Source organism: Podarcis bocagei, assembly GCF_964188305.1.
Source record: "Podarcis bocagei genome assembly, chromosome: 6".
NCBI lineage: Eukaryota > Metazoa > Chordata > Lepidosauria > Squamata > Lacertidae > Podarcis > Podarcis bocagei.
Genome location: NC_138130.1, coordinates 101983466 through 102010749, shown reverse-complemented (window position 1 = coordinate 102010749; position 27284 = coordinate 101983466). Strand labels below are relative to the sequence as shown.

Sequence of the window (27284 nt, the reverse complement as noted above, 5' to 3'; positions counted from 1 at the left end):
GGGGTTTTCTAAAGATGAAGTTATTGTAGAGATAGATAAGCACATCCTTATCACTCTCAATTATTTTCTGTCCCTTAATGCGTACAAACTTAACTGCGGTCCTGGACCAGACTGCTTAGTTGGCATTCATGAATCCTGCCCCTGTCCCACACTGGATTTGATAATTGCTCAGGAGTCTATCGTTCAACCGGACTGGGGGGGGGGAATAGTTTAGGGCAGGTCAGACTGGTGTTGTATATGCACACGGAACTGCTTTTAAGACCAATTCACAGAATGGGGAAGAAATCTGCTAGAGAGCTCTATTTGTGCCGATTTCAAAATCCAGATGTTGCCTTTGAGGCTACACTACTGGACAATTTGCTTTGGCACCCACAACCCAGGTTCCAGGAGTCATGTGGGGAATTGCTTTTCTATCCCAGTGTCTAACACTGCCAAAAGCTGAATATTTCTTCACGACAGGATGGGAAAGCTCCCCCACCAGACATGAGAGCAGCAGCCCAGCTCAGGGGCACATTACAGCTCAGGCCTTGATAACACCTTAACTCTCTTTCTCTCTCCCTCTCCCTATCCCCCCCCTCTCTCAATACACACACACACTCAATAAACTAGTTGGGCCTGCCCTGTACACAGTGCTGATACCCAGTACACAGTGCTGATACCCTGTACACAGTACTATACCCAGAAAACTCTACCCAGATTCTGTAAGCAGAAGTCTAAATTGGTACAGGTGACGCAATGAACTTTTGCTTAACTCCAGCAGCAGAAATTGCCTCATGTTACAGCACTCCGTAGAAGCACGCCATAAAGATTAAACCATTTATTATGAAAAAACAGACTCGTTATGACAGTGTTGGCTTTTGCAGCAAACACAGAGGTCCACTTCCACCGTGTCGTGGAACGTTGCGAAAAGGTCGACGATCGGCCACAAACCCCGATGTAAAATGGGTATTTGTAATGTGCTTGACTCAGCTCATTTGAGAAAGCAGGTCCTCCAGTTCTGGACGTGCCTTCAGCCGAACCTTGAAGTCTTCTTCCGTGTGCTGTGGAGGGACAGGGAGGGGGAAACAACAACAGCAGGACGTTATAGATACTAGCATATGGTTGCCAGATTTTTTTTCAATGAATCCGGGGGCACTTTTTTTTTAAGCTGAGTAGCAACAGGGAGTCAGTAGTGGGGATGGTGAGGCAAAAGACCCTGGGCCCAAGCACACATGCAGATTGTATAAAGGTACAAAGCCCTTCTTTTGCGCCCTGTGAAACATAAATGCGCAGTTTTTAAAGAACGGGACAACGGTCTGCCGCCTGCCCATGACTCCCAAGCCTTTCCTGATCTCTTGCCCCCTTCCCCCTTTGTTTTGACAGACTGGGGGAGTCGCGGGTGGGTGGCCGTTGCCCAGTTTTTTAAAAACTGTGCATTTATGATTCACAGGGTGCAAAAGAAGGGCTTTGCACCTTGCCTGGCAAAGAAACCACATGCCTTGCGCCCCTCCTGAGCACAGGACATGGGTGGCCATATAAGACTGAGAATACAGTGGTACCTCTGCTTGCGAACGGGATCCATTCCAGAGCCCTGTTCACAACACGAGCAGAATGCAACCCACGTCTGTGCGGGTCGGTCGCGATTCACCACTTCTGCGCATGCACATTTTGAGTGCGCATGCGCAAGCGGCGAAACCCAGAAGTAACCCTTTCTGGTACTTCCAGGTCACTGCGGGAAGCAACCTGAAAACATTCAACCTGAAGCAAACGCAACACGCGGTATGACTGTACATTGTAAAATCAATTATGCCCTCAGATTCTGTGCTCAAAGCCAAAGTATGCAAATACGTGGGGTGCGTGGTAATTTGCCTGTTTTGCTTGATTCTGGTCCTTTCCATTACCATTGCAATCACAGCCATTTGGTTTAAACTTCCCCCTCGTTTGTTCTGGAACAAATTCCCTGTGGTGCAAAGGGACCAGGCAGTAAAGACACCAAGGTTCAAATCTGCTGTGAAGCTTGTCTCAAGAAGTCACCATTTCCACATGAGTCCTGCTGGGTCTGAGCAAAAGATCCATCAGGTCTGACATCCTCCTAGCAATGGACAGGTAGGTGCATCCTGGAACCCCACAAGCTGCTGCTTCTTCTTTGGCGATCCCTTGTAGCCAAGTAAGATTGTCTTCCATAAACACGGTTTTAACAATGAGTAAGTAAGTGACTGTGGAGACCGATTCTGGATCCACACGTCCTTCCACAGTGGGGGACATAGGTTTCCGGGTGGGAGTTGATTATGGTGAGGGTTTGCCAAGCGTGCCTTCCTCTTAGCACGTTTCTCCCTTGCATCCTGAGTTCAAGTGTCTTGAAAGCCCATGACACCTTTGGAAAAGGCTGTTCTCCAACTGGAGTGTTCGCAGGCAAGTGTTTCCCAGTTGTCGGTGTTTATACTACATTTTTGTCAGCGTTTATACTTCATTTTAGGAACGTGGGTGGCACTGTGCGTTAAACCACAGAGCCTAGGACTTGCCGATCAGAAGGTCGGCGGTTTGAATCCCCGCGACAGGTGAGCTCCCGTTGCTCAGTCCCTGCTCCTGCCAACCTAGCAGTTCAAAAGCACGCCAAAGTGCAAGTAAATAAATAGGTACTGCTCCGGGGGGAAGGTAAACGGCGTTTCCGTGTGCTGCTCTGGTTTGCCAGAAGCAGCTTAGTCATGCTGGCCACGTGACCTGGAAGCTGTACACTGGCTCCCTCGGCCAATAAAGCGAGATGAGCGCTGCAACCCCAGAGTCGGTCACAACTGGACCTAATGGTCAGGGGTCCCTTTACCTTTACCTATACAGTGGTGCCTCACAAGTCGAAATTAATTCGTTCCGCGAGTTTTTTCTTCTTGCGGTTTTTTTCGTCTTGCGAAGCACGGTGTCGGAAAAGTTTTGGAAAAGCTTCAAAAATCACCAAAGTCTTCAAAAACCTCAAAAAAGGCTACCACACCGCGTGCTATGAGTTGCTCCTCGAAGTCAAGTCGCAACTGTATTAACGGTTTTAAGAAAAAGGAAACAAACTTGCAAGACGTTTCCGTCTTGCGAAGCAAGCCCATAGGGAAAATCGTCTTGCGAAGCAACTCAAAAAACCAAAAACCCTTTCGTTTTGCGTGTTTTCCATCTTGCGAGGCATTCGTCTTGCGAGGTACCACTGTACTACATGTTACATTGAGAGAGTCTTTAAACCTCTTTTGCTGACCACCAGCATTACGCTTTCCATTTTTAAGTTCAGAATAGAGTAGTTGCTTTGGAAGACGATCATCAGGCATCCGCACAACATGACCAGTCCAACAAAGCTGATGTTGAAGAATCATTGCTTCAACACTGGTGATCTTTGCTTCTTCCAGGGCACAGCGACAACAGCCCTCCTAGAATCATAGAATCATAGAGTTGGAAGAGACCACAGGGGCCATCGAGTCCAACCCCCTGCCAAGCAGGAAACACCATCAGACCACTCCTGACATATGGTTGTCAAGCCTCTGCTTAAAGACCTCCAAAGGAGGAGACTCCACCACACTCCTTGGCAGCAAATTCCACTGTCGAACAGCTCTTACTGTCAGGAATCTTCTTTCTTGTAGTTTGGATCCATTGCTCCGTGTCCGCTTCTCTGGAGCAGCAGAAAACAACCTTTCTCCCTCCTCTATGTGACATCCTTTTATATATTTGAACATGGCTATCACATCACCCCTTAACCTCCTTTTCTCCAGGCTAAACATGCCCAGCTCCCTTAGCCGTTCCTCATAAGGCATCGTTTCCAGGCCTTGGACCATTTTGGTTGCCCTCCTCTGGACACGTTCCAGTTTGTCAGTGTCCTTCTTGAATTGTGGTGCCCAGAACTGGACACAGTACTCCAGGTGAGGTCTGACCAGAGCAGAATACAGTGGCACTATTACTTCCCTTGATCTAGATGCTATACTCCTATTGATGCAGCCCAGAATTGCATTGGCTTTTTTAGCTGCCGCGTCACACTGTTGGCTCATGTCAAGTTTATGGTCAACCAAGACTCCTAGATCCTTTTCACATGTACTGCTCTCAATCCAGGTGTCACCCATCTTGTATTTGTGCCTCTCATTTTTTTTTTTTTGCCCAAGTGCAATACTTTACATTTCTCCCTGTTAAAATTCATCTTGTTTGTTTTTGCCCAGTTCTCTAATCTGTCAAGGTCGTTTTGAAGTGTGATCCTGTCCTCTGGGGTGTTAGCCACCCCTCCCAGTTTGGTGTCATCTGCAAATTTGATCAGGATGCCCTTGAGTCCATCATCCAAGTCGTTGATAAAGATGTTGAATAAGACCGGGCCCAAGACAGAACCCTGTGGCACCCCACTAGTCACTCTTCTCCAGGATGAAGAGGAAGCATTGATGAGCACCCTTTGGGTTCGGTCAGTCAGCCAGTTACAAATCCACTGAGTGGTAGCATAGTCAAGACCGCATTTTACCAGCTTCTTTACAAGAATATCATGGGGCACCTTGTCAAATGCCTTGCTGAAATTAAGGTAAGCTACATCCACTGCGTTCCCTTCATCTACCAGGCTTGTAATTTGTCTCCAGCCCCTGGTATTCCAAGGCAAACTGCGTCTGATCAGGGAGGCTCTGTATCATGGCTGCTGGGGAGTTTATTCCAAAGAGGTGTCCAACTACCAAATTCAGGAGGGAGGAAGGATGCGCATGAGAGAGGGTGTGTGTGTGTGTGTGTGTCCCCTGGAGCACTTCTCAGAACCTGTTTTTTAACAATAGCTTAAAAGCCAGGAGCCACAATGCTAAACCTGAACGCTTCAGTAAGAATCCACATACCTCTTTCACTAACAGATGGACTCCTTCCGGCCGATTATTCTGAACAATTTCCAAGAGAATAGGAGCGAATGCAGCATTCAAACCGCTGATCTGAAGGGGAAGAGGAAAAAAGAAAAAAGAAGCGGAATGGATCGTTGTCGGATAAGGGGAAGAGAGCAACCCCCCCTCATAAAACCGGGCTTATTATGTTATCAGTACACATCATTATGATAAGATGAAAGTAACACAAAGGCTTTCAGAATCATATAATAAGAAAATCAATTTTTAAAGTATGGGAAAAGTCAGGAGATTCAGAGTCATCTCAATATCTGGATTTTGTACTATTTTATGTTGTATGATTATATTTTGGAAAATCAAATACAAAAGATTATGGGGGAAAAGAGCCTGCTTCCAGCAGGAACCAAAGGCACAGTGTGAAACCAGGATTCTTACGTAGGTCTGCGGCTGGCCTGAAAAGACGCGTTTCTTTATTACTGTCATATCCAAACCTTCCTCTGAAGGAGATAGATGTGTCTTCCCCCGTTTTATACATTGAGGAAAAAACTTGACCTATGCCAGCTACTGAGCTCCACAGCGGCGTATCTCTGTTCTGGTCTCCCTTGTAAAACACTCTATTCCAAATGTGGGGAACTGACCTCATCTACCCACTACAATGCGGGTGGCGCTGTGGTCTAAACCACAGAGCCTAGGGCTTGCTGATCAGAGGGTCAGCAGTTCGAATCCCTACGACGGGGTGAGCTCCTGTTGCTCGGTCCCTGCTCCGGCCAACCTAGCAGTTCGAAAGTACATTAAAGTGCAAGTAGATAAATAGGTACCACTCCGGTGGGAAGGTAAACGGCGTTTCTGTGCGCTGCTCTGGTTTGCCAGAAGCGGCTTAGTCCTGCTGGCCACATGACCCGGAAGCTGTACGCCGGCTCCCTCGGCCAATAAAGCAAGATGAGCGCCGCAACCCCAGAGTCGGACACGACTGGACCTAATGGTCAGGGGTCCCTTTACCTTTATCCACTACTGTAATGTGTGCAGAAGTGTTCCACCAAGATGATCAAAGTAGAGCAGTGGGGCTTTAAAATGACTGCATCTCCAGCACTGCCCCTGTTGTTTTTAGTGTACTCCAAAAAAGAGGGAGGCGGATAGTGCTGTGGCCTAAACCACTGAGCCTCTTGGGCTTGCCGATCGGAAGGTCAGCGGTGTGAATCCCCGTGACAGAGTGAGCTCCCGTTGCTCTGTCCCACCTCCTGCCCACTTGGCAGTTTGAAAGCACACCAGTGCAAGTAGATAAATAGGTACTGCTGCGGCGGGAAGGTAAACAGCGTTTCCGTGCACTCTGATTTCTGTCACGGTGTCCCATTGCACCAGAAGCAGCTTAGTCCTGCTGGCCACATGACCCAGAAAGCTGTCTGCGGACAAATGCCGGCTCCCTTGGCCTGAAAGTGAGATGAGCGCCACAACCCCATGGTCGCCTTTGACTGGACTTAACCGTCCAGGGGTCTTTTACCTTTTACTCCAAAGAAGTCACAGATAACTCAGCTGAAAGACTGCCGGGCAACATGATGTCACCATACTATTAAAAAGACAAAAACGAAGAGGAAATTGGGCAGGTGAGACCTCCTACCTGAACAACACGTTGGTGGGTTGTAAGAACAGCATCCAGGTGAGCCTTGGAGCCTTGTTCCTGCATCAGCATCACCTCCGTGGTCTTGGTGGGCATCGCATAGCTGTGGAAACAGCAGATGTTATCAGCATTCCACAGGCACGAAAGGGGTGAGTGAGAGAAAGGAGACTTTTGCACTATTCAGCAGAAAGAACCGAACTTCCAGCCCCAGGGAGCGAGGCTCCTGAGAGGGAGCCTTCATGACAAATTAGCGATGCAGACAAGATTGGCTGCCTTCGTTAAATGGAGCACAGCCGCCTGCGTTAATGAGGCCTGTTGGCGCTAAACTCCTACCTCTGTGCCAGCGGAATGGGGAAATCTGCATTGAAAATGGTTTCTGCAAAAACCAGCAAGGCGTATTTGTTTACAGGTCTCGTCCCAAAGGCTCATGGGGTGGGTGTAATGCCAGAAATAGCAAGTACGTGCCCCGTAGGTTGATTTTCAAGATAACCAGAGTGCTGCAGGAGACACAGAGCGCTCGGTTGGGTGATTTCATGAGACAGCAACATTCCCGTTGAGCTCTGAATTTCCCTGAGTGGGCTTCAACTGGGAGAAAGTTCATTAAAATTTGATGCCGAGAAAGCTTGATTTTTGCAATTTGCAAAAACAATGCAGATTTGCATATATTTTATAAAGCGTCTCTCTTTCTAGTAGCCCGGGAGAAGCAACATTAACTAAACCCAGATGCCCTGTGCAACTTCCCCTCTGGTTTAAACAATCTGAACATGCTATCTGCCACAGCATTAATGCCTAGGAACTTGACTTGAAATGAAAGTTCCAATTCTAAGATGCTGGATCTCCTGCCATCTTAAAAAATGATGTCTGGGGTTTATTTATTATTTTACAAATTTATAGACTGATTTACAGTGTAGGGCAATCAAAGTGATACAGAAAAAGATAAAAATAAGATGAAATGCCAAAAAAACCACCATGCAAATTCTATAAGCAAGCGGTATCATTTTTACCAGCTTTCCAATAAAACCATTCCTGCAGATGTATGATTACGGTAATATGTCATAAGTGACTTGGTCACAATACAGGGAAAGCCTCCTTAAAGAAAAACATATTCAGTAGATGTCTAAACACATGGGTAGGCAACCTAAGGCCCAGGGGCCGGATCCAGCGCAACTGCCTTCTCAATCCGTCCCACGGACGGTCTGGGAATCAGTGTGTTTTTACATGAGTAGAATGTGTCCTTTTATTTAAAATGCATCTCTGGGTTATTTGTGGGGCCTGCCTGGTGTTTTACATGAGTAGAATGTGTGCTTTTATTTAAAATGTATCTCTGGGTTATTTGTGGGGCATAGGAATTCATTCATTTTTTCCCTTCAAAATATAGTCCGGCCCACCACATGGTCTGAGGGACAGTGGACCGGCCCCCTGCTGAAAAAGTTTGCTGACCCCTGTCTAAACATCACAATGCTGGGCAATTGGCTGGTAACTCATTCCAAAGGCCTGGAACTGCAACACTAAAAGCCTGGTTTCTTTTACACACTAAGTGCACCTCTGGGGCAGGCAGTACTCTCAGCGCCGCCTCTTTTGAGGAGCACAGTTGCCCAGCAAGGATGTGTGAGGCGAGGTAACAACAGCGCATGTACTGTTCACCTGGAAAGGAGGAGGAGTTTGGATTTGATATCCCGTTTTATCACTACCCGAAGGAGTCTCAAAGCAACTAACATTCTCCTTTCCCTTCCTCCCCCACAACAAACACTCTGTGAGGTGAGTGGGGCTGAGAGACTTCAGAGAAGTGTGACTAGCCCAAGGTCACCCAGCAACTGCTGCTTGCCTTCTATCACTGTGCCATTGAGAGCGTGCTCACTTATGGCTTATGTGTGTGGTACGGAAGCTGTACTACCCAGGACAGGATGGGGTTGTGCAGGGTTGTTAAGGCAGCGGAGAGCATTGTTGGCTGCCCACTCTCCACCTTAGAGCAGATTTATGCCACAAGGTGCCATAGGAAGGCACTGGACATAGTAAAAGATCCATTGCATCCTGGTCACTGTCTCTTCGAGCTCTTGCCGTCGGGACGGAGATACAGGACGATGAAGACAAGAACGAGCCGTCTTAAGAACAGCTTCTTCTCCAGAGCGATCTCGGCCCTGAATGGGAAGCCCGGACTTTGAAAGTCATCTAATCTCCCTTGCTGTATTATACTGTATTGTTTAATTAGTGTTTTTATGGAGCAGTCAAGTAATTTCGTTGTCCCCGAAGGGGGCAATGACAATAAAGATATTATATTATTATTATTATTATTATTATTATTATTATTATTATTATTATTATTATTATTAACTGCAGGTGGAGGAGCGGAGGCGCGAACCCGGTTCCCCAGATTACGAGTCTACCATTCTTAACCACTACACCACACTGGCTCAAAGGTCTCAAAGGAACAAACACCAATGTGCAGTTAGCTCAATGCACAGGCTGCAACTGGCTCAAGCAAGCTTCCGCTGTTTGTGAACTGGAAAAAAGTGGGGGGCTGTTAATGTGTGTGACCCATGCAGAAAAGTGACACCAAGCACATAATCTGGATTCATGAGACGCTTCTAGCTTTCATGATTATAGAGACAGAAGTTTGAAAATATGTCTAGCATTCAAGAGGTTACAGATTCTGAGCCCTGCCCATCCATTATCCTCTCCAGTCACATTGTCCTACTACACCAATGCCTTCCAATGCACATTCTGCGAAAATAAAAACGCAATTTAAAGGACTGGGTAAAACACTTAGAAATCAAACACAATCAGGGCGGGGGGAAGAAACACTCCAATACGAAAAGTGCCTCGTCTGACACCCTGGAGAGCTGCTGCCAATCAATGTAAAAAACCCTAAGCAAGATGGACCAAAGGTCTAACTTCATATATATAGCAGGGAGCCTCCTCTGTTCCATCTCACAATCCAGCGAGCCTTCGTTCCGATGTTATCTACCACCTTTCAAAAGCCCATTCCACACATTCCTTTAAAGATATCTTATTTTGGGAGGCTTCTCTTTGCGGCGGAACAAAGCCAGCTTGCTGTTCTGCCTGATCTGATCAGCTCCTGGGATTTTCAAAGAGCCAAGCAGAGGGAAAAGGTCAAGCTGCAGAGGCTGAATGGACCTTTGTCTCTGGGCTGGGTAGAAAAAAAGGAGGTCTATTCACACAACAGGAAGAACTCAGGAGAGAGAGAGAAGCAGGTTCATGCTGAACATAACCCTCCAGTCTTTTCTAAGATGTCCAGAATAGAGTACAATAGATTTTTTAAAAAACCACCCAACCACCCAACAGATTTCAGAATACTACAATGGAAGACAATCCCCTTTCTTCCTCAAAGATCACACGATGTTTCATGGACCTAGACCAGGAGTCGGCAACATGCAGCCCATGGGCCGAATGCGGCCCACGAAGACCGTTTTACCGGCCCCCAAGCCACCCCCGAACTGAGCCGCCTGTTCGGCGAGTCCCCCGCGCACTGTGCTAAACCAGCGCGGAACAGCGAGGGGACTTGCTGAGCGGCGCCGGAAATCACGTCTGCGCAAGCGCAGATACCGGAAATTGCGCCTGCGCATGTCCAGACGCAGAAAATTGCTTCTGCGCAGGTGCGATTTTGGGCATCTGGGCATGCGCAGAAGCAATTTCCGGCACCGCACACATACGCATATGGGATTTCCGGCATTGCGCTGCGCCAGTCCAGCCCACAGACAATCTCCATGGGAGTGATCCAGCCCATGGCTGGTAAACCTTGCTGACCCCTGACCTAGACACCAGAGTGCATTTGTGGATTCTGAGTGCCTATTAAAGGCACTCTCTTCTCTTTCACACCAATATTCTAGCCAGTTTGTATCAGCAGGAAGCATCGGTGCTGGGGGGGGGGGTGTGGAGAAAGAGGGCCAGCCTGATTGGTCAAGCAGAATTCGGAAAGTAAGCACTGAAGTGGCAGGAAAGAGTGGATGGTAGGATCCCAGCAGATTTTAATCCAATTTTGGAGGTGGGAGGGAGTGTGTGTGACTACATGCTACAGATGCAATCCAGCGATGGTTTTTTAAGTTGCATGAGAACCGAAGATTGCAGCCATGTCATCAGGACAAATCGCAGCAGGTTAAGCAGCCAGAGAAGCAGCCAGAGAACGCATTTAGGTGGCCACCTAGACAACAAAGGTGGGGATGCCCTGAGGCATTCTGGGGTTTCCTCCAGTGACAAATCCTCTGAGAATAATTAAGATTCTTCACTCAGCAATTTGGCTTTTCCATTTTGCAGTTTCCTCTTCGCACATATTGAATGATCTTTTTTTTTTAAAGATATTTATTAAGATTTTCAAAATATTACAAAATGAAAAAAGAAAAATACAAAATAAAAATAGTTAAAAACAATTCAATCTTTCCGTTACTTATCTTTCATTTGCTTGTTTCCCGGACCTCCTCGCAGCTCCCTTTTTTGTATTCCAATTCAGTTTGTTAGTTCAGCAAATCCTTCCCCTCTTGTTATCCTTGATCAAGCAAAGGTGTCATCATGACCTTTGATCCAATAGTCCTGCCCGCTGGCGTCCACAGCTGCGCTGGGTTTACCTCAGCCATGGGCAGGAAGGCTTTGGATTGGCTGCAGGAACTTCCTGTAGCCAATCCGAAGCCGCGCCAGCGTCACCGCCCGCCCAGAAGCTGTGTCAGCGTCGCAGAAGTCAGTCCCTGTGCGGCGAGCCGTCCGCAGCACGCGGGGACTGACTGAGCAGGTGGCAGGGTCTGCGGACTGGATTTACAAGCCTGGGGGGCAGCATCTGGCCCCCGGGCCTTACAGGTGAAACTCGAAAAATTAGAATATCGTGGGAAAGTTCATTTATTTCAGTAATTCAACTTAAAAGGGGAAGCTAATATATGAGATAGACTCATGACATGCAAAGCGAGATATGTCAAGACTTTATTTGTTATAATTGTGATGTTTATGGAGTACAGCTGATGAAAACCCCAAATTAACAATCTCAGAAAATTAGAATATTGTGAAAAGGTGCAGTAGCTATTCAATCCATAACACCTGCAGTGGGTTCCTGAGCCTTTAAATGGCCTCTCAGTCTGGTCCAGCAGGAAGCACAATCATGGGGAAGGCTGGTGACCTGACAGTTGTGCAGAAAGCCATCACTGAGACCCTTCATAAGGAGGGTAAGCCTCAAAAGGTAACTGCAGAAGTTCCCAAGTGCTGTATTGAAGCACATTAATGGAAAGTTAAGCAGAAGGGGAAAGTGTGGAAGAAAAAGGTGCACAAGCAGCATCACAATGATAACAAATAAAGGCTTGACATACCTCGCTTTGCATGTCATGAGCCTATCTCATATATTAGTTTCACCTTTTAAGTTGAATTACTGAAATAAACTTTTCCACGATATTCTATTTTTTCGGGTTTCACCTGCAGCTTGCCAACCCCTGCTCCATCACCTTGCCGACAAAGGTCCATATAGTTAATGCTATAGTTTTCCCAGTAGTGATGTAGGAAAGTGAGAGCTGGACCATAAAGAAGACTGATCGCCGAAGAATGGATGCTTTTGAATTATGGTGCTGGAGGAGACTCTTGAGAGTCCCATGGACTGCAAGAAGATCAAACCTATCCATTCTGAAGGAAACCAGCCCTGAGGGCTCACTGGAAGGACAGATCCTGAAGCTGAGGCTCCAAGACTTTGGCCACCTCATGAGAAGAGAAGACTCCCTGGAAAAGACCCTGATGTTGGGAAAGATGGAGGACACAAGGAGAAGGGGACGACAGAGGACGAGATGGTTGGACAGTGTTCTCGAAGCTACCAGCATGAGTTTGACCAAACTGCGGGAGGCAGTGGAAGACAGGAGTGCCTGGCGTGCTCTGGTCCAGGGGGTCATGAAGAGTCGGACACGACTAAATGACTAAACAACAACAAGCAGCTCCAAGATGTCATTGGACTACAACACCCATCCTTCCTGACCACTGGGCCCCAAGCTGGCTGGGGCTGATGGGCAGTGGGAGTCCCACTATCTGGAGGGCCTCAGGCTTGCCAGCCCACAACATTCAACCGCACGAGGCAAAGCGTAGATCTCTCACTGGAGAACACAGGAAGGGATCCAGCAGAAATCTATACCTTTCCTCCACTTTGATGGAGTGTCGGTTGCAGAGCTTGTGGACGTACTGCGCGTAGTGCTCGACCAAGGTCATGTCGTAGCCGGTCATGACGATGTTCAAGACTCCATACTCGTGTTCTGTCCCAGGGTCAATCTCCTTCATTTGTAACCTCCTTTTCTTGGGAACCTGAGAAGAAAGAAGCAGAATTGTCTCAAACGCAGCTGGGAGCACCCGCAAGTGTAAAAGCATCTAACTGAAGCACAGCATGGAGAAAATGGATCGAGTGGAGCTTTTCTTCCTCCTTACGCTGGAACTTCCTCCAGCGAAGCTGAAGGCCGGAAGGTTCAGGACAGATAAAAAGGACAGACTTCTTCACACAGTGCATAGTGAAACTATGGAACTCCCTCTAGAGGAGGCAGACTTGGAAGGCTTTAAAAAAGGATTAGACAAATTGATGGAGGAGAGGGCTACTGATGGCTAGGTAAAGGTAAAGGGACCCCTGGCCATTAGGTCCAGTCGTGGCCGACTCTGGGGTTGCGGCGCTCATCTCGCTTTATTGGCCGAGGGAGCCGGCATACAGCTTCCGGGTCATGTGGCCAGCAGGACTAAGCCGCTTCTGGAGAACCAGAGCAGCGCGCGGAAACGCCATTTACCTTCCCGCCGGAGCGGTACCTATTTATCTACTTGCACTTTGACGTGCTTTCGAACTGCTAGGTTGGCAGGAGCAGGGACTGAGCAACGGGAGCTCACCCCGTTGCGGGGATTTGAACCGCCGACCTTCTGATCGGCAACTCCTAGGCTCTGTGGTTTAACACACAGCGCCACCCGTAGGATGAAACGTAGCATGAAGCAAATGCAACACAAGGTATGACTGTATATGGGCAGAGCAATCCTAAACCCCAGGCGACCACTTTAGGATTCGTCTCACTGAAAGTGGCATAGAGATACGAACAAGGAACAATACAACAATTGTCCCAAGCCTTGCTGCTCACTCTGACCAAGATGGCAGGTGATTTTTTCCTCTTCTTCCTCTGCTGCACCAGCTCCAGATTGGCACTTCTGCCTGACTCCAGACGCCCTCCAGTAGCAGAAAGGGGCGTTAGGATCACACGCGAAGTAGCACAAATTGAGTTGTGTGCTGTTGCCAAGCAGCAGAGATGGAAAGCCACTCTTGGAACTTTTCGGAGAACGAGAAGTCTGAAAGGGGAGGCCTTTGCGATTTGGAAAGATAATGAACCAATCATTCATCTGGGCAGAATGTCTCGAAGGCAGAAGTTGAAATAGGAGCAGTTTGTCCTAGCTTGTCAAGAGCAGGGAAAGATTTTAATTGTTCCAAGACCATTTCGGCTCTTCCCCACCCCCTCTGGTCCCGGTACTGGGAACATAAGAACATAAGAAGGGCCTGCTGGATCAGAACAATGGTTCATTTAGTCCAGCATCCAATTTTCACAGTGGCCAACTGGGTGCCTGTAGGAAACAAGCAAGGAGGATTCGAACACAAAAGCAACACTCTGACCTCCTGTGGTTTCCAGCAACTGGTATTCAGAACCGTTGCTGCCCCTGACTGTGGAGGCAAAGCGTAGCCCTTCACGGCCTAGGACCCTCGTACCTACGGGACCGCCTCTCCCGGTATACCCCGCGGAGGACCTTAAGGTCCACAAATAGCAACACCCTAGAGGTCCCTAAGGAAGTCAGATTAGCCTCAACCAGAGCCAGGGCCTTTTCAACACTGGCCCCGGCCTGGTGGAACGCTCTGTCTCATGAGACTAGGGCCCTGCGGGATCTGATTTCTTTCCGCAGGGCCTGTAAGTCAGAGTTGTTCCGCCTGGCCTTTGGCTTGGAATCAATTTGATCCCCTCCCCCTCTTTCCTTTTTCCTTTCTCCTTCTGTGATGGAACTCCTATTTGGGGACTTTCCTGGCTTTTTTCTGGCCAATGTAGGACCAGTCTGGATAGTTGGCCTTGGTGAAGATTTGACGTTTTCATCCCCCAAAAAAGGTTTTGATTTGAGTTTCTACTGAATGTTCTAATGTTGTGTTTTAATCTTGTTTTTAAGTTGCATTTTAATCAATTGTTTTTATACCTGGTGTTAGTCGCCCTGAGCCCGGTCTTGGCTGGGGAGGACGGGGTATAAATAAAATTTATTATTATTATGGCTAGTAGCCAGCAGGGACGCAGATGGCGCTGTGGGTTAAACCACAGAGCCTAGGACTTGCCGATCAGAAGGTCGGTGGTTCGAATCCCCTCGACGGGGTGAGCTCCGGTTGCTCGGTCCCTGCTCCTGCCAACCAAGCAGTTCGAAAGCACGTCAAAGTGCAAGTAGATAAATAGGTACCACTCCAGTGGGAAGGTAAACGGCGTTTCCGTGCACTGCTCTGGTTCGCCAGAAGCGGCTTAGTCCTGCTGGCCACATGACCTGGAAGCTGTATGCCGGCTCCCTTTTCCTTTTTTATTTTCCTTCTTTTTATTAATTCTTCACATCAAAATCAATAAAAATATTTTGAGAGGGAAAGAAAGGAAATACAACAGGCGCTACTCAACTCCACCAATCCACATCAAATGGTTTACACTGAAGGTTTTCCCATCAATCTCTGATTTTTTCTTTTTCTTTCAAGAAACTGCCCAGTCAGCAGAGTCCAAGATCAGAGGTGCTTACCTCTTTGGGGAGCAAGTATTTGAACCGGCCAATGTGATGAGTAGGCTGGGATCTGTACTGCCTGGGGCAGTCCAGCAGCGTGCTACCTTTGGGAAACAAAACAGACACAGTTAGGTCCCTTCAGAAACCTTAAATCCACTAGCCAAGCGCTTTTTGAACTGTGCTCCAAGGAACCCAGGAAATTGGGTTCACCATGGCAAACACGTTTTCCTGAAATACAGTGTCAGGCGAAAGCAGGAGCTGCTGCCTTCTGTGTCGTTCTTCTCTTCAACCGCTCAAATGAAACCACAAATGAGCCACAGGTGTCACAATGGGACGGCAGGAGCTGCACAGCAGACGCTCACAGCAGCTGCATCAAGAAGCAAAGACACTGCCCAATATATTGGGAAACGATATACAATGAATTGAAGAAAATGTTGAAAGTAACATTTGTTAAACAACCAGAAGACTTCCTGTTAGGTATTTTAGGTCAAGATATGCCGAAAGAGAAGAGGACGTTATTTATCTATGCTACTACGGCGGCAAGAACTATGATAGAACAAAACTGGAAGACTAGAGAATGGCAAGAGAAATTGATGAATTATGCAGAACTGGCAAAACGGACGGATAGACTACGAGAAAAGGACAACAGTGACTCTGAAAAAGCGTGGGAACCTTTTATAATATATTTACAGAAACAAAGAAAGAACATTGACTTGATGGCAGGATTTAAATAAACACTCACATCTTTATTAATAGAGAACATTTAAAATAATGAAGAAATGATATAGTGGATTGTAAGAAACAGCAGTATGTAATAAGGGGGTAACAAACCAGAAATGGAAGCTGAGGGAAGCCCGGGAGGGAAGGGGTGAAGATGTGTAATATGTATGTTATTGATAAGAGATGTTTGTAATGACAGAAAAGAAAGTGAATAAAAAATTATTAAAAGAAGAAGAAGCAAAGACATTGGGCACTGGGGAGAGGTCCCAAGGACATAGAAACGAAGGGAGAGTGGATGGGTATCTGAAAGCTATTTGCTTTAACAAGCCCTTGCAATCCTATCCAATGCATGGTTATTCAAAACCCCAAGCTCAAAATGATTAATTAGGGTGGATTTGATTTAAATAAAATTGATTTAAATCACTAGTCAGTAAGACTTGATTTAAATCATGTTTTTACAGAAAGACTCATTCTTGCATATTTACAACCAAATGAAGGTTTCATTTTTGGAACAATAAATTTTCAGAGTAGTTTTTACAGTTATATCAAAAATTACTGATTTGGTTATACTCTTAGAAATACATAGACAGATAATTATGGAATTATTGTGAGGTTTAATAAGTTAACTATTTATATTTGGACAACTTTTCTGCTGTACTTTATTGGAAGGAGAAAAACAACCATTTCCTGAATAACAGTTGAAACAATTTATTTAACTAAAACAATAACATTATAGCATATGCATCCATGCTTGTTAACTGATGTGGTTAAACAATTAAAAGAAAAAAAGACTGCACATATGAAAAACTTAAAACAAATCCTTATTTCCTGATGAATAGCCTTTGGACTATAATGTAACTTAAATAGAAAACTATCTTTAGAAAGACTTTTCGCCCAAAAGCATTTGATTTTAAAAATCCAATTTAAATTTTTTAAAAATCCAATTTTTTATATTTTTTTAAAATAAATCATTGATTTTTATCCACCCTGTGATTAATGCACAATGAAACATGCACAGGATCAAGCAGCTAGTATGCTTCAGCTTCAGTTTTCACTAAACAAGGAGATCAAGTGAGGAAAAAGGATGATTACAGACTACTGTTAGAAAGAGGGTATGCACCCCTACTCTTGAATCAATCATGTGAGAAATGTTTAGGCTGCAAACCTGCAGGCAAGAACTTGGGAAGATTTGTCAGTACAGTGGTGCCCCGCAAGACGAATGCCTCGCAAGACGGAAAATTCGCTAGACGAAAGAGGTGCGTTTTGGAGGTGCTTCGCAAAACGAATTTCCTATGGGCTTGCTTCGCAAGACGACAATGTCTTGCGAGTTCCTGCTGGTTTTTTTCCCTTCCCCCCCTTTTTCTAAGCCGCTAAGCCGCTTATCAGCTGATCCGATCAGCAGATAAGCCGCTAAAAGCAGCTAAAAGCCGCTAATAGCGCTAATCCGTCAATGGGCTTGCTTCGCAAGACGAAAAAACCGCTAGACAAAGAGAATCACAGAACGGATTCTTTTCGTCTTGCGAGGCACCACTGTATCACATCTAGCAAAACATTCAAACCATTGTTATGCTAACGTGTGCTAGACTAGCCTTCAACCATCTCCTAGGTGTTTGGACTGCAGTTCCCATCAGTCTCAACCAACACTGGCTGGGGCTGGTGGGAGCTGTAGTCTAAAACATCTGGGATGGTCAAAGGCTAGTCTAGCAATGTATTGTCATTTCTCGTCATTAATAATGTTGATGTGAACGCTGTCAGTGGAAGGCCTGCTCTGTCCATTCTCAGGCTGCCTCTCTACACGAGAGGGGGAAATTATAACTTCCACTCAACAAAGCAGAGCACAGCACTCAGGCTATTGGCGCAGAAGTTCCTGGAAATCAATTCTTACCTGCGGAACATACAGGATTCCTTCCGGACGTTTTTAAGGCAAGACTAGAGGAAAAGGAGAAGAATGTTCATCATTACCGGCTCTTGATGTCTCCGTCTGCAAAATGTTTTGAAAATTTCTTTCTCTTTTTACTGTGTCCATTTTATTTTATGTTTAATAAAATAATTATTATTTTCAATGAATTCACATGACATGTTAATGGCCATACACCTTCAACACTGTACATAACATGAATATATTATTTCTGCAAATTTCCCACATCTAACCCTGCAACCACCTCCCCTTATACCCAAATACCAATGTGACTTCCTTCACCCACATGCGTGTGTTTCGTGTTTCGAAACTTTCCTAAGGCTGACATTTAGCGCCTTCTTAAGCATAATGACAAAACTCATGGAACTTTGAAGTGTCAGGCATAGCCCTATTGGCTTTAGCCCAAACGTAGTAGAGTTTTCCTGCACAGTGAGGAAGCTAGTTGCGGCGGTAATGACTAGTCAGCTTGACTCAGAATAACTATTTACAGGATTTATTAAAAGGAAAAAATAAAACCAGCAGAGTTTCTGCATACAAAACAAAGCAAAATAAATCCTTTCTTTCTCTCTCTCTCTCTTAGCCATACACAGCACTTCTACTCCTTCAACACACCTAACACCAAACTGTGCTAGCATTTCTAGATAACAGAGTTGAGTGCTGGTCGTTAACCAATCAGAGTAAGTAGTTTCTAGGTCAAGCAGACCTTGGCTTTCTGCCAAGAGTAAATTGACACTGCCTTGAGTTAATTGTGTGAAGCCAGAATCTGTAAGTTCCCATGAGAATCAATTAACAGAAACTGAACAAAAACTGCATGTTATGAAAGGGCCCAAAAGGTCTTGCCTGCAGATAGGATAGAGCAGGCATAGGCAACCTTTGGCCCTCCAGATGTTTTGGCCTACAACTCCCATGATCCCTAGCTAACAGGACCAGTGGTCAGGGATGATGGGAATTGTAGTCCAAAACATCTGGAGGGCCAAAGGTTGCTTTAGACACAAAAGGTTCCTGCTTCAATCTCCAGCGTCTTGGAATGTCCCTTGCCAAAAACCCTGGAAAGCCACTTTCAATCACTCTAGAAAATGCTGAGAAGGATGGACCACTGTCCTGACTCTGTATAAAACAGCTTCCTCTGTTCCCCACTGATCAGCATGGGGGATTTTGGAGTCAGCACAGGTGGCAGATGACACAAGCAAAAAGGTTCTCAGTAGGAAGTTGCTGGCCTCCAAAGCCAAGTGTACATACAGCCGTACCTTGGAAGTCAAACAGAATCCGTTCCGGAAGTCCGTTCGGCTTCCAAAATGTTCGTAAACCAAAGTGCGGCTTCCATTGGCTGCAGGAAGCTCCTGCAGCCAATCGGAAGCCACAGAAGCCCTGTCGGACGTTTGGCTTCCAAAAATAGTTCGCAAACCAGAACAGTCACTTCCAGCTTTGCGGCGTTCGGGAGCCAAAACGTCCAAGAACGAAGGTGTTCGAAAACCAAGGTACGACTGTACTTAGAAGTAAGTCCCATTAATCAAAGTACCATACTCTTCCGTGTATAAGACTAGCTTTTTTACTGAGGATTGTTCAGAATTGGGGCTTGCCCTATACACAGATAGTGCAGAGGGGCGACTGGCGACTGGTTGCAGCCGCGAGCAGGAAGTTGTCAGTGGTGATCGGTGGCTGCGGCAAGGGTTGCTTTGGACTGGCTGCTGCTGCGGCAATTGCGATGGTGATTGTTGGATGTGGCAAGGACTGCTGTTGATTGGCTTCTGCTGTGTCAATTGTGTGTGTGCTTGCCGGCCGATGGTTGCGATTGGGCAGACTGTTTATGGCGCGTGCGATAGGCAGCGCTTGTCAGTGCGGTGAGTGATTTTTTTCCCAGGAAAGCTCAAAATCTCTGTGCAACCCCCCTTCCCAAAAGGTCAACAACTCTGGGCCATCTCCCCCCATTTTCTTCAATTGGAGTCCCCAAAATTAGGGGGGCGTCTTATACATGGGGGCGTCTGATACATGGAACAATACAGTATTTTAAAACTGTAGACCACACTGGATGCCTTGGAAGAAAGGTGGAATATAAATGCACGCAATGAATCTATAAAATAAACATAAAAATGGACTTAATTCTGAGTAAACTGACAGAGGGTCAGGGTGGGTCGTTTCTTCCCTTTTCCCTGGTTGTACATCTGACTGTGGAATATGAGAACATAAGGCTGCTCCTCCAGTGTAGACATGCCTTAGGACCAGGCCACAATCCCTGACCTATTTTGGTTATTTTACTGCTACCGCCCTACCGACAAGAATAAATTTGTTCAGGATAGGATGTCATGTTTGCTTCAACGTTATTCACCTTACCTGATAAGCGCAGGCGTCTGTTTTAAAAGGGGTTCCTTTCCCAGGTAGAAGGCCTAGTGGGATGGAGAGGGGGGGGGGGAGAGAAAAATACCCTTAAAATGTCAAGAAAGACCGCAGAGAGTTTTTCAGGGCATCGATGGCTCTCCGGCAATCTATTCCAGTGTTCACCTCCTACTTCAAAGCTCCACATTTGCAAGCCACCAGCAAACTTCTCAACCTGTTATTAGAAGCCCTAAAGGCTGGTGTTCACAAAAGAACAACAGGAAGACAGATGAGTGCAATTTCTATTTTTGCATACTCTGTCACTTGTACTTGTGTATTTCCAAAGCGTAATCTTCAGGGGGATGGGGAACATGCTAGGCTGGATTTACTCTTGAAGCCACAGACTCGTCTTCAGCTCAAGATGATACACATGCACTTAAGTCAATCTATTTCAAAATCTGCCCACTGGCTTTCAATCTTTAAAAAGGAAAGAGCAAATCTGGGAGGAAGTTCCCAAGCCTGCACCTGTCCCTAACCATGCCAACAAACATGTCTACATACATAACCCTGGTGACATATTTTGAGAATAGTACAGAAGAGTTTTTTTAAGCCCATTCTGCCCAGAACAACAGTTTACACTTAACTTGTTTTGATGATACGGACAGCGATAGATGGGAGGCTGGAAGTCTACTATTGCTGTATAAAGAATGACATTAAGGAACGGGAAGGCTGAAATGGAAGCATAGGTGCATCCAGGAAGCTTTGGCCAACCTGACGCCCTCCATCAATCCTGACCATTGGCCAACCTGACTGGAGATGATGGGAGTTGCAATCCAAAATATGAGGAAGGTGGCACGAGTTTGGGCCATGCAAGGGCAAATGAAAGGTGAGATTTAGGGAATGGAGGTGATAAGAGAGAGAGAGAAAGAGAAAATGGAGGAGTCACTCTTACTTGTTCCAAGGAGAGAGGAGGAGTGGATTTCCTGGGATCACCAGGACCCAAGAGCTTGGAGCAAAGCAACAGAGTATACCGCAAAGGCTAGTTTGCAAAAGAAAAGTGTTCCTCTGCACCAACTGTCTCTGATCTGGAGCTCCGAAAAGGAACCAATTCTATAAGGCTTGCAATCGGTGCTGAATTTTAAAGGAGCCAAAGGCAAGCCGTGCTGGCAAAGCAACATTCAAGAGCATGCTTTACAGCTTTCAATTGTTCCTTTGCAGCCAAGGCTTTACCCATCCACACACGGTGTTTTATGGGGTAAGTGGGCATGGCAGAGTAAGGGTGGAACAGCCCTTATTGGACCTACCACACTTCTGTTTGTCCCATGGCTAGGAAGCACGGTCTGAGCAGTTTTGCGCTTGACTCGTGCTTTTTAGGCACGGGTCCAAGTGATGTCCCCCTTGCCCCAGTCCTTTCCCAGTGAAAACCTGCTCTTTAGCTCTAAATTGGAACAAACAGCAATCCATGAAAAACCTGAATTGCCTTTTTGCTCCGACTGAGCGCTAAAGAGCAGTTTTCCCTGGGAGAAAGCAGCAGGACAAGAGGAACTGTAGACAAGCCCTAAATCAACATTCTCAGAATGTGCAAATCCTTGGGTAGCTAGCTTGCCTCAAGTTTCCTAGGTAGCAAGTTGCCCTTTGTTATCTATTTGCATCAGTGAATGAGGACAGGTTGGTTGTGGAGATAAGCAAGCCTTTGTAGGTCACCTTTGAGTCCTATGTTGCGTAAGCAACTTCTTATAAGGCTCCCAAGACAGTTCCAAAAATAGAAGAGGGAGAACACATGACTTCACGTCCCCTTGAGGTTCCTGCTAACCAGAGGAAAATAACAACAATGGAAAAGTGGCAAGGAAACAGCGGGAGAAGGTGGGGGAAGCTACCTGGGGTTAAAACAATCAAAGGAAGGGACCCATGAGGCTTGAACTTCCAAGTTTCCTGGATGGATTAAAACAGCTTTGAATACCTTAGCGAGGGCTCTGAAATCACCTACAAAGATCAAAAAGGCTAGGCCTGCCATACGTCAGGAAAATTCCTGAGATGTCCTGGTTTTAGGGTGTAAAAATGGCGTTGGGGGGATTTTGCCGAATTGGCCAAATGTCAGGGAATGTATGGCTACGCGATGGAAAAATCAGCGGAAACAGCTCAGAAAGCTTAAAATCACTATGTTTGGGGTAGGTTTCCCCCCAAAAGCTCAACAATGTTACTTTATGAAATCCTGCAACCCTAAAAAAGGCTGAACAACTGTGCTCCCTTGGAGACAAACATTTAAAGACCTAGATTCCTTTTGGGAGGAGAAACCTGAGACAAAAAAGGCAAACAGCATCAGGCAAATAATGGAGGAAGGAAGCTTCATTAACTACAAACTCCAAAATTTGGGATCACCTCCAAACCGTTTGTAGGGTTTTGTAGTCATAGAGTTGTAGAGTTGGGATCTAGTCCAACGCCCTGGAATACAAGAATCTCAGCTAAAGCATCCCTGGTGGCCATCCAACCTCTGCTTAAAAACCTCCATAGAAGAAGAGCCCACCACCTCCCGAAGAAGTCCATTCCACTGTTGAGCAGCTCTTACCACCAGAAAATTCTTCCTGGTGTTTAGTCAGGATCTCCTTTCTTGCAAGCCATGGGTTCAAGTCCTACCCTCCAGAGCAGGAGAAAACAAGCTTTCTCCATCTTCCATGTGCCAGTCCTTTAGACCAGAGCGTTGCAAACTGACACGACACATTCATGTGTCGGCTGCAATGTGTAGGCGTGTCACACAGATGCCCCCGCACTCCTCCCAGGGGTGGGAAGGGGTTAGTTTAACCTCCAGTTTGCTAGTAAAATTGAATTGCTGTGCTGCAAAACAATGCCTGTATAAAAAGAGTGTAACCAGCATGAAAGGTTTGGAAAGCTTTGCTTTAGATATTTGAAGGTGACAAACCTAGACAGCATCTTAAAAAGCAGAGACATCACCTTGCCAACAAAGGGCCGTATAGTTAAAGCTATAGCTTTCCCAGTAGTGATGTATGGAAGTGAGAGCTGGACCATAAAGAAGGCTGATCGCCAAAGAATGGATGCTTTTGAATTATGGTGCTGGAGGAGACTCTTGAGAGTCCCATGGACTGCAAGAAGATCAAACCGATCCATTCTGAAGGAAATCAGCCCTGAGCGCTCCCTGGAAGGACAGATCGTGAAGCTGAGGCTCCAATACTTTGGCCACCTCATGAGAAGAGAAGACTCCCTGGAAAAGACCCTGATGTTGGGAAAGATGGAGGGCACAAGGAGAAGGGGACAACAGAGGAGGAGATGGTTGGACAGTGTTCTCGAAGCTACCAGCATGAGTCTGACCAAACTGCGGGAGGCAGTGGAAAACAGGAGTGCCTGGCATGCTCTGGTCCATGGGGTCACGAAGAGTCGGACACGACTAAACGACTAAACAACAACAACGTATCTCCACTTGGGTCTCCTCTTTTCCAGGCTAAACGTACCCAACTCTCTCCCACCATACCCAACTCTCCATCAGCTGGAGTCTGTCTTCACATGCAGGTGAAGTGTCTAACTCACTGATGGTGTGAGACCCATCAGCTACCCTCACCTGGTTTAGCCGGCTAGTGGGAGCCGTTTCACGGGGTGTGGCCGCTGTCACCTGGTGACAGCTTCTAGAAGCCATAGGTGAGAGCTGAGTGCAGAATGGGGGCCAAAGGTGGAAAAACCCAAATCCCAAAGGAGCAGAATAGACCATTTATGTATATGACCACGGATGCACGGATGTTACTGGCCCAGAGATGGAAAGAAGATAAAAGTTCCCACCAGATAAGAATGGCGGATGAAGTTAGTGGACTATGCTGAAATGGCTAAAATGACCGGAAGAGTCAGAAATCAGGAAGGCTAACATTTTAAAAAAGAACAGGGAAAATTTACAACTAAAAGACCATTGTAAACAGTTAAAATTGTTAGTAGGAGTGGAATATCACTTGTAGTTTAAGGTTGAATTCCGGACATAAGGGAAGAGGTTAAGGTTTTGTATTATTATAAAAGATGCAGGAGGAAATGATTCAAAAAAAGGACACACAAAGGGGAGGATGAAAGTCCAGGAGATTCCTTGGAATCTTGTTTCTATGATTTATGTGTGATATATCTGTTAAAATTTTAATTTGAAAAACTAAATAAATAAATTTTAACAAAGGTGGTCAAACAAACCCAAAGGAGCACCAACCAGAGCTACCACCCCTCCCCTAACACCCCATAGACCCTAACTCTGTGGCGCTGTGGCCTAAACCACTGAGCCTAGGGCTTGCTGATCAGAAGGCTGGCGGTTTGAATCCCCGCCACGGGGTGAGCTCCCATTACTCGGTCCCTGTTCCTGCCAACCTGGCAGTTCAAAAGCACGTCAAAGTGCAAGTAGATAAATACCACTCCAGCGGGAAGGTAAACAGCGATTCCGTGCGCTGCTCTGGTTCGCCAGAAGCGGCTTAGTCATGCTGGCCACATGACCCAGAAGCTGTATGCTGGCTCCCTCGGCCAGTAAAGGGAGATGAGTGCTGCAACCCCAGAGTCGTTTGCGACTGGACCATTAGGGGTCAGGGGTTCTTTACCTTTTCTAACCTCCCCAAACCCTGTAAGTCAGCTCATCCCACTCAAGAGAGGATCCACGGCAAATTAAAGGCAAATTCGCAATGCAGTCCTACACCTAACAAGGTGCCCCATGGAGAACATATGGGCACAGCTTAGAATCACTGGCACTGACCGAAATGGATTCTGGGAATGGCAGAGACCTATTGCAGGCACCCCCAAACTCAGCCCTTCAGATGTTTTGGGACTACAACTTCCACCATCCCTAGCTAACAGGACCAGTGGTCAGGGAAGATGGGAGTTGTAGTCCCAAAACATCTGGAGGGCTGAGTTTGCCTATGCCTGGTTTTCAACCTGTGGGTCCCCAGATGTTGAACTATAACTCCCATCATCCCTGACCACTGGTCATGCTGGCTAGGAATGATGGGAGTTGTAGTCCAACAACATCTGGGGACCCACAGGTTGAGAACCACTGGGCCCTGAGCTATTGCTTTGACCAGGGAGGCTAATGAGAATCAATGCAGAAGCAAAGACTCCTGGGAGTGCAGTAAGAAGGTCAAAACGCCCCGTCTCTCTCCTCATCCCTCTGCCCACCCAAAAAAGCTTACGTACTCTGCCCAGAGCCGCGTTCATGCTCCCCAGCCGCTCCTAGAACCCCTCCAGGCGGTAACCACGGCGACGCAGCGGGAGAAGCACGAGTCTCTATGGGTCCACCGCCGACACACGCCCCCCAAGCCTCTCGCGTGCAACGACAAAACGGGTCCCCCTCGCTCACCCGGCCCGTCCGCACAGGGTTCCGCCCCAATTTTGTTCTTCCAATCAAAGTGGCCGAGGCCGCGGAGGAGACGGCCGCCGCCGCCAATCAGCGGCGTCCTCCTCCCGACGGCTGCTCCGATTGGTTAAGGACGGGGGAGCCTGGAGACCGACAGAGGAAGGCGGGGTCTCATGTCTGGGTGGCTTTTAAATCAGATTTTTCTTTGCAAGTCTCGAGAGTTTCCCTGTATCCGTCGTTACCCAAAAAGCAAGCCTCATCAGCACTACTTAATAGTTTCCCGCTTCTACTTACTAAATAGACGCATTATTCTTCTTTCCCTTCATTTTAATACACATGCCTCTATCTAGCTATCTATCTAGGGGTTATTGGGTTGTTTTTATTTTGATTATATATATTTTTATTTTTATTATATATATTTTTGGTTTAATATTTTGGTTTTTTCCTGTGAAGTGCCCTGAAACCTCTGGGTACATAAGGCGGTATATAAATTCAATAAATAATAAAATAATAATAATCGTATGAAAGCTATGGTTGCTATGTGCTGAATCTGCATCTGGAATTTATTATTATTATTTATTAAATTTGTATACCCTTCTTCACCCGAAGATCTCATGGCAGTTCACAGCATAAAAACACAAAATACATAAAGAAAACAAAAACAAAGCAAGCCTATACCTCACTATAGTGTACCTAGTGTGTTCAGGGATAGCCAACCTGGTGCCCTCAAGTGGCTGGGTTTCAACTCCCACTCTCCCTGACCATTGGCTATCCTGGCTGGGAATGATGGGAACTGAGAGTTCAGCAACATCTGAAGTGGCTTTAAAGAGCTTGTAAGGCTGGACTTGCAACTTATTTCGATTCTTCCATTGGGATTGCTTTTCTTTTTGCCCTTTGCACCATCAGCACAGGTAAGGAAGGAAGGTTGCAAAGTGTCCTTGTTGATTTCGTGGCGTCTTGTTTCATATTAATGAGCCAAGCTCCTTTAAAATTGAGGCTTGGAGACATCACCTTGCCAACAAAGGTCCGTATAGTTAAAGCTATGGTTTTCCCAGTAGTGATGTATGGAAGTGAGAGCTGGACCATCAAGAAGGCTGATCACCAAAGAATTGATGCTTTTGAATTATGGTGTTGGGAAAGAGAAGGAGAAGGGGACGACAGAGGAGGAGATGGTTGGACAGTGTTCTCGAAGCTACCAGCATGAGTTTGACGAAACTGAGGGAGGCAGTGGAAGACAGGAGTGCCTGGCGTGCTCTGGTCCAGGGGGTCACGAAGAGTCGGACACGACTAAACGACAACAACAAAATATTCTTTGACAGTGAGCGATAAGGTAATCGCTGAGCTCAGAGGAAGAGCATCAGAAGATCCCAGACTCAAATCTGTTCTGTCTAAAAAAAAAAAATCTATGCACCAGTTTATGGGGAAAGAACACTTCTTGGAAGCAGCCAGGAGGAGATTTCCAGAAACCAGTGGGTTCCAGCATCTCTTTGACTGACACACCAGCTGGCACAAAAGACAGAACTCTCATAGGACAAATGCACTGTCTGAATCACCTTACATGAGGCAGAGGCAGAACTCGATACAGTAGTGACTCAGCTGCTGCTGCAAGCATGCACATTTAAGCTGCTCCATCTGCTTGAGGCATCTGAATATAGACTGCATTTTTAATCAAGGCTTATATTGGCTTATATCTTGATCAGGTTCCTAAAATTCTAAAAATGAGCTTAAAGATTTTCAAATGTTTCATGCCAGGCAAGAAGACAGCTGTTTAGAGAACACTGGCAATGTTTTCCTCCTAGACAAGGGGCCCCTTGATTTATAGCAGAAAACAATTCTCAAAGTCGTAAAAAAGGGAATTACAGGTTAAGAGCA

General features: G+C 46.3%; 1 protein-coding gene and 1 long non-coding RNA gene across 2 annotated transcripts in view; both read right to left on the bottom strand.

Moving 5' to 3' along the window:
* LOC308588853 overlaps positions 1 to 27284 on the bottom strand; it is a 271876-nt gene that overhangs the window by 2177 nt on the left and 242415 nt on the right. The gene's annotated exons all lie outside the window — the stretch shown is intronic.
* MRPL48 (mitochondrial ribosomal protein L48) lies at positions 803 to 25409 on the bottom strand. The gene is made up of 8 exons (XM_081197477.1): positions 25253 to 25409; positions 20111 to 20163; positions 17747 to 17790; positions 15160 to 15245; positions 12524 to 12690; positions 6415 to 6517; positions 4803 to 4892; positions 803 to 1040 (listed from the first exon to the last, which is right to left on the bottom strand). The coding sequence occupies exons 1-8, from the start codon at positions 25271 to 25273 to the stop codon at positions 966 to 968; spliced, it is 639 nt and encodes a 212-aa protein (XP_081053603.1). The 5' UTR covers positions 25274 to 25409; the 3' UTR covers positions 803 to 965.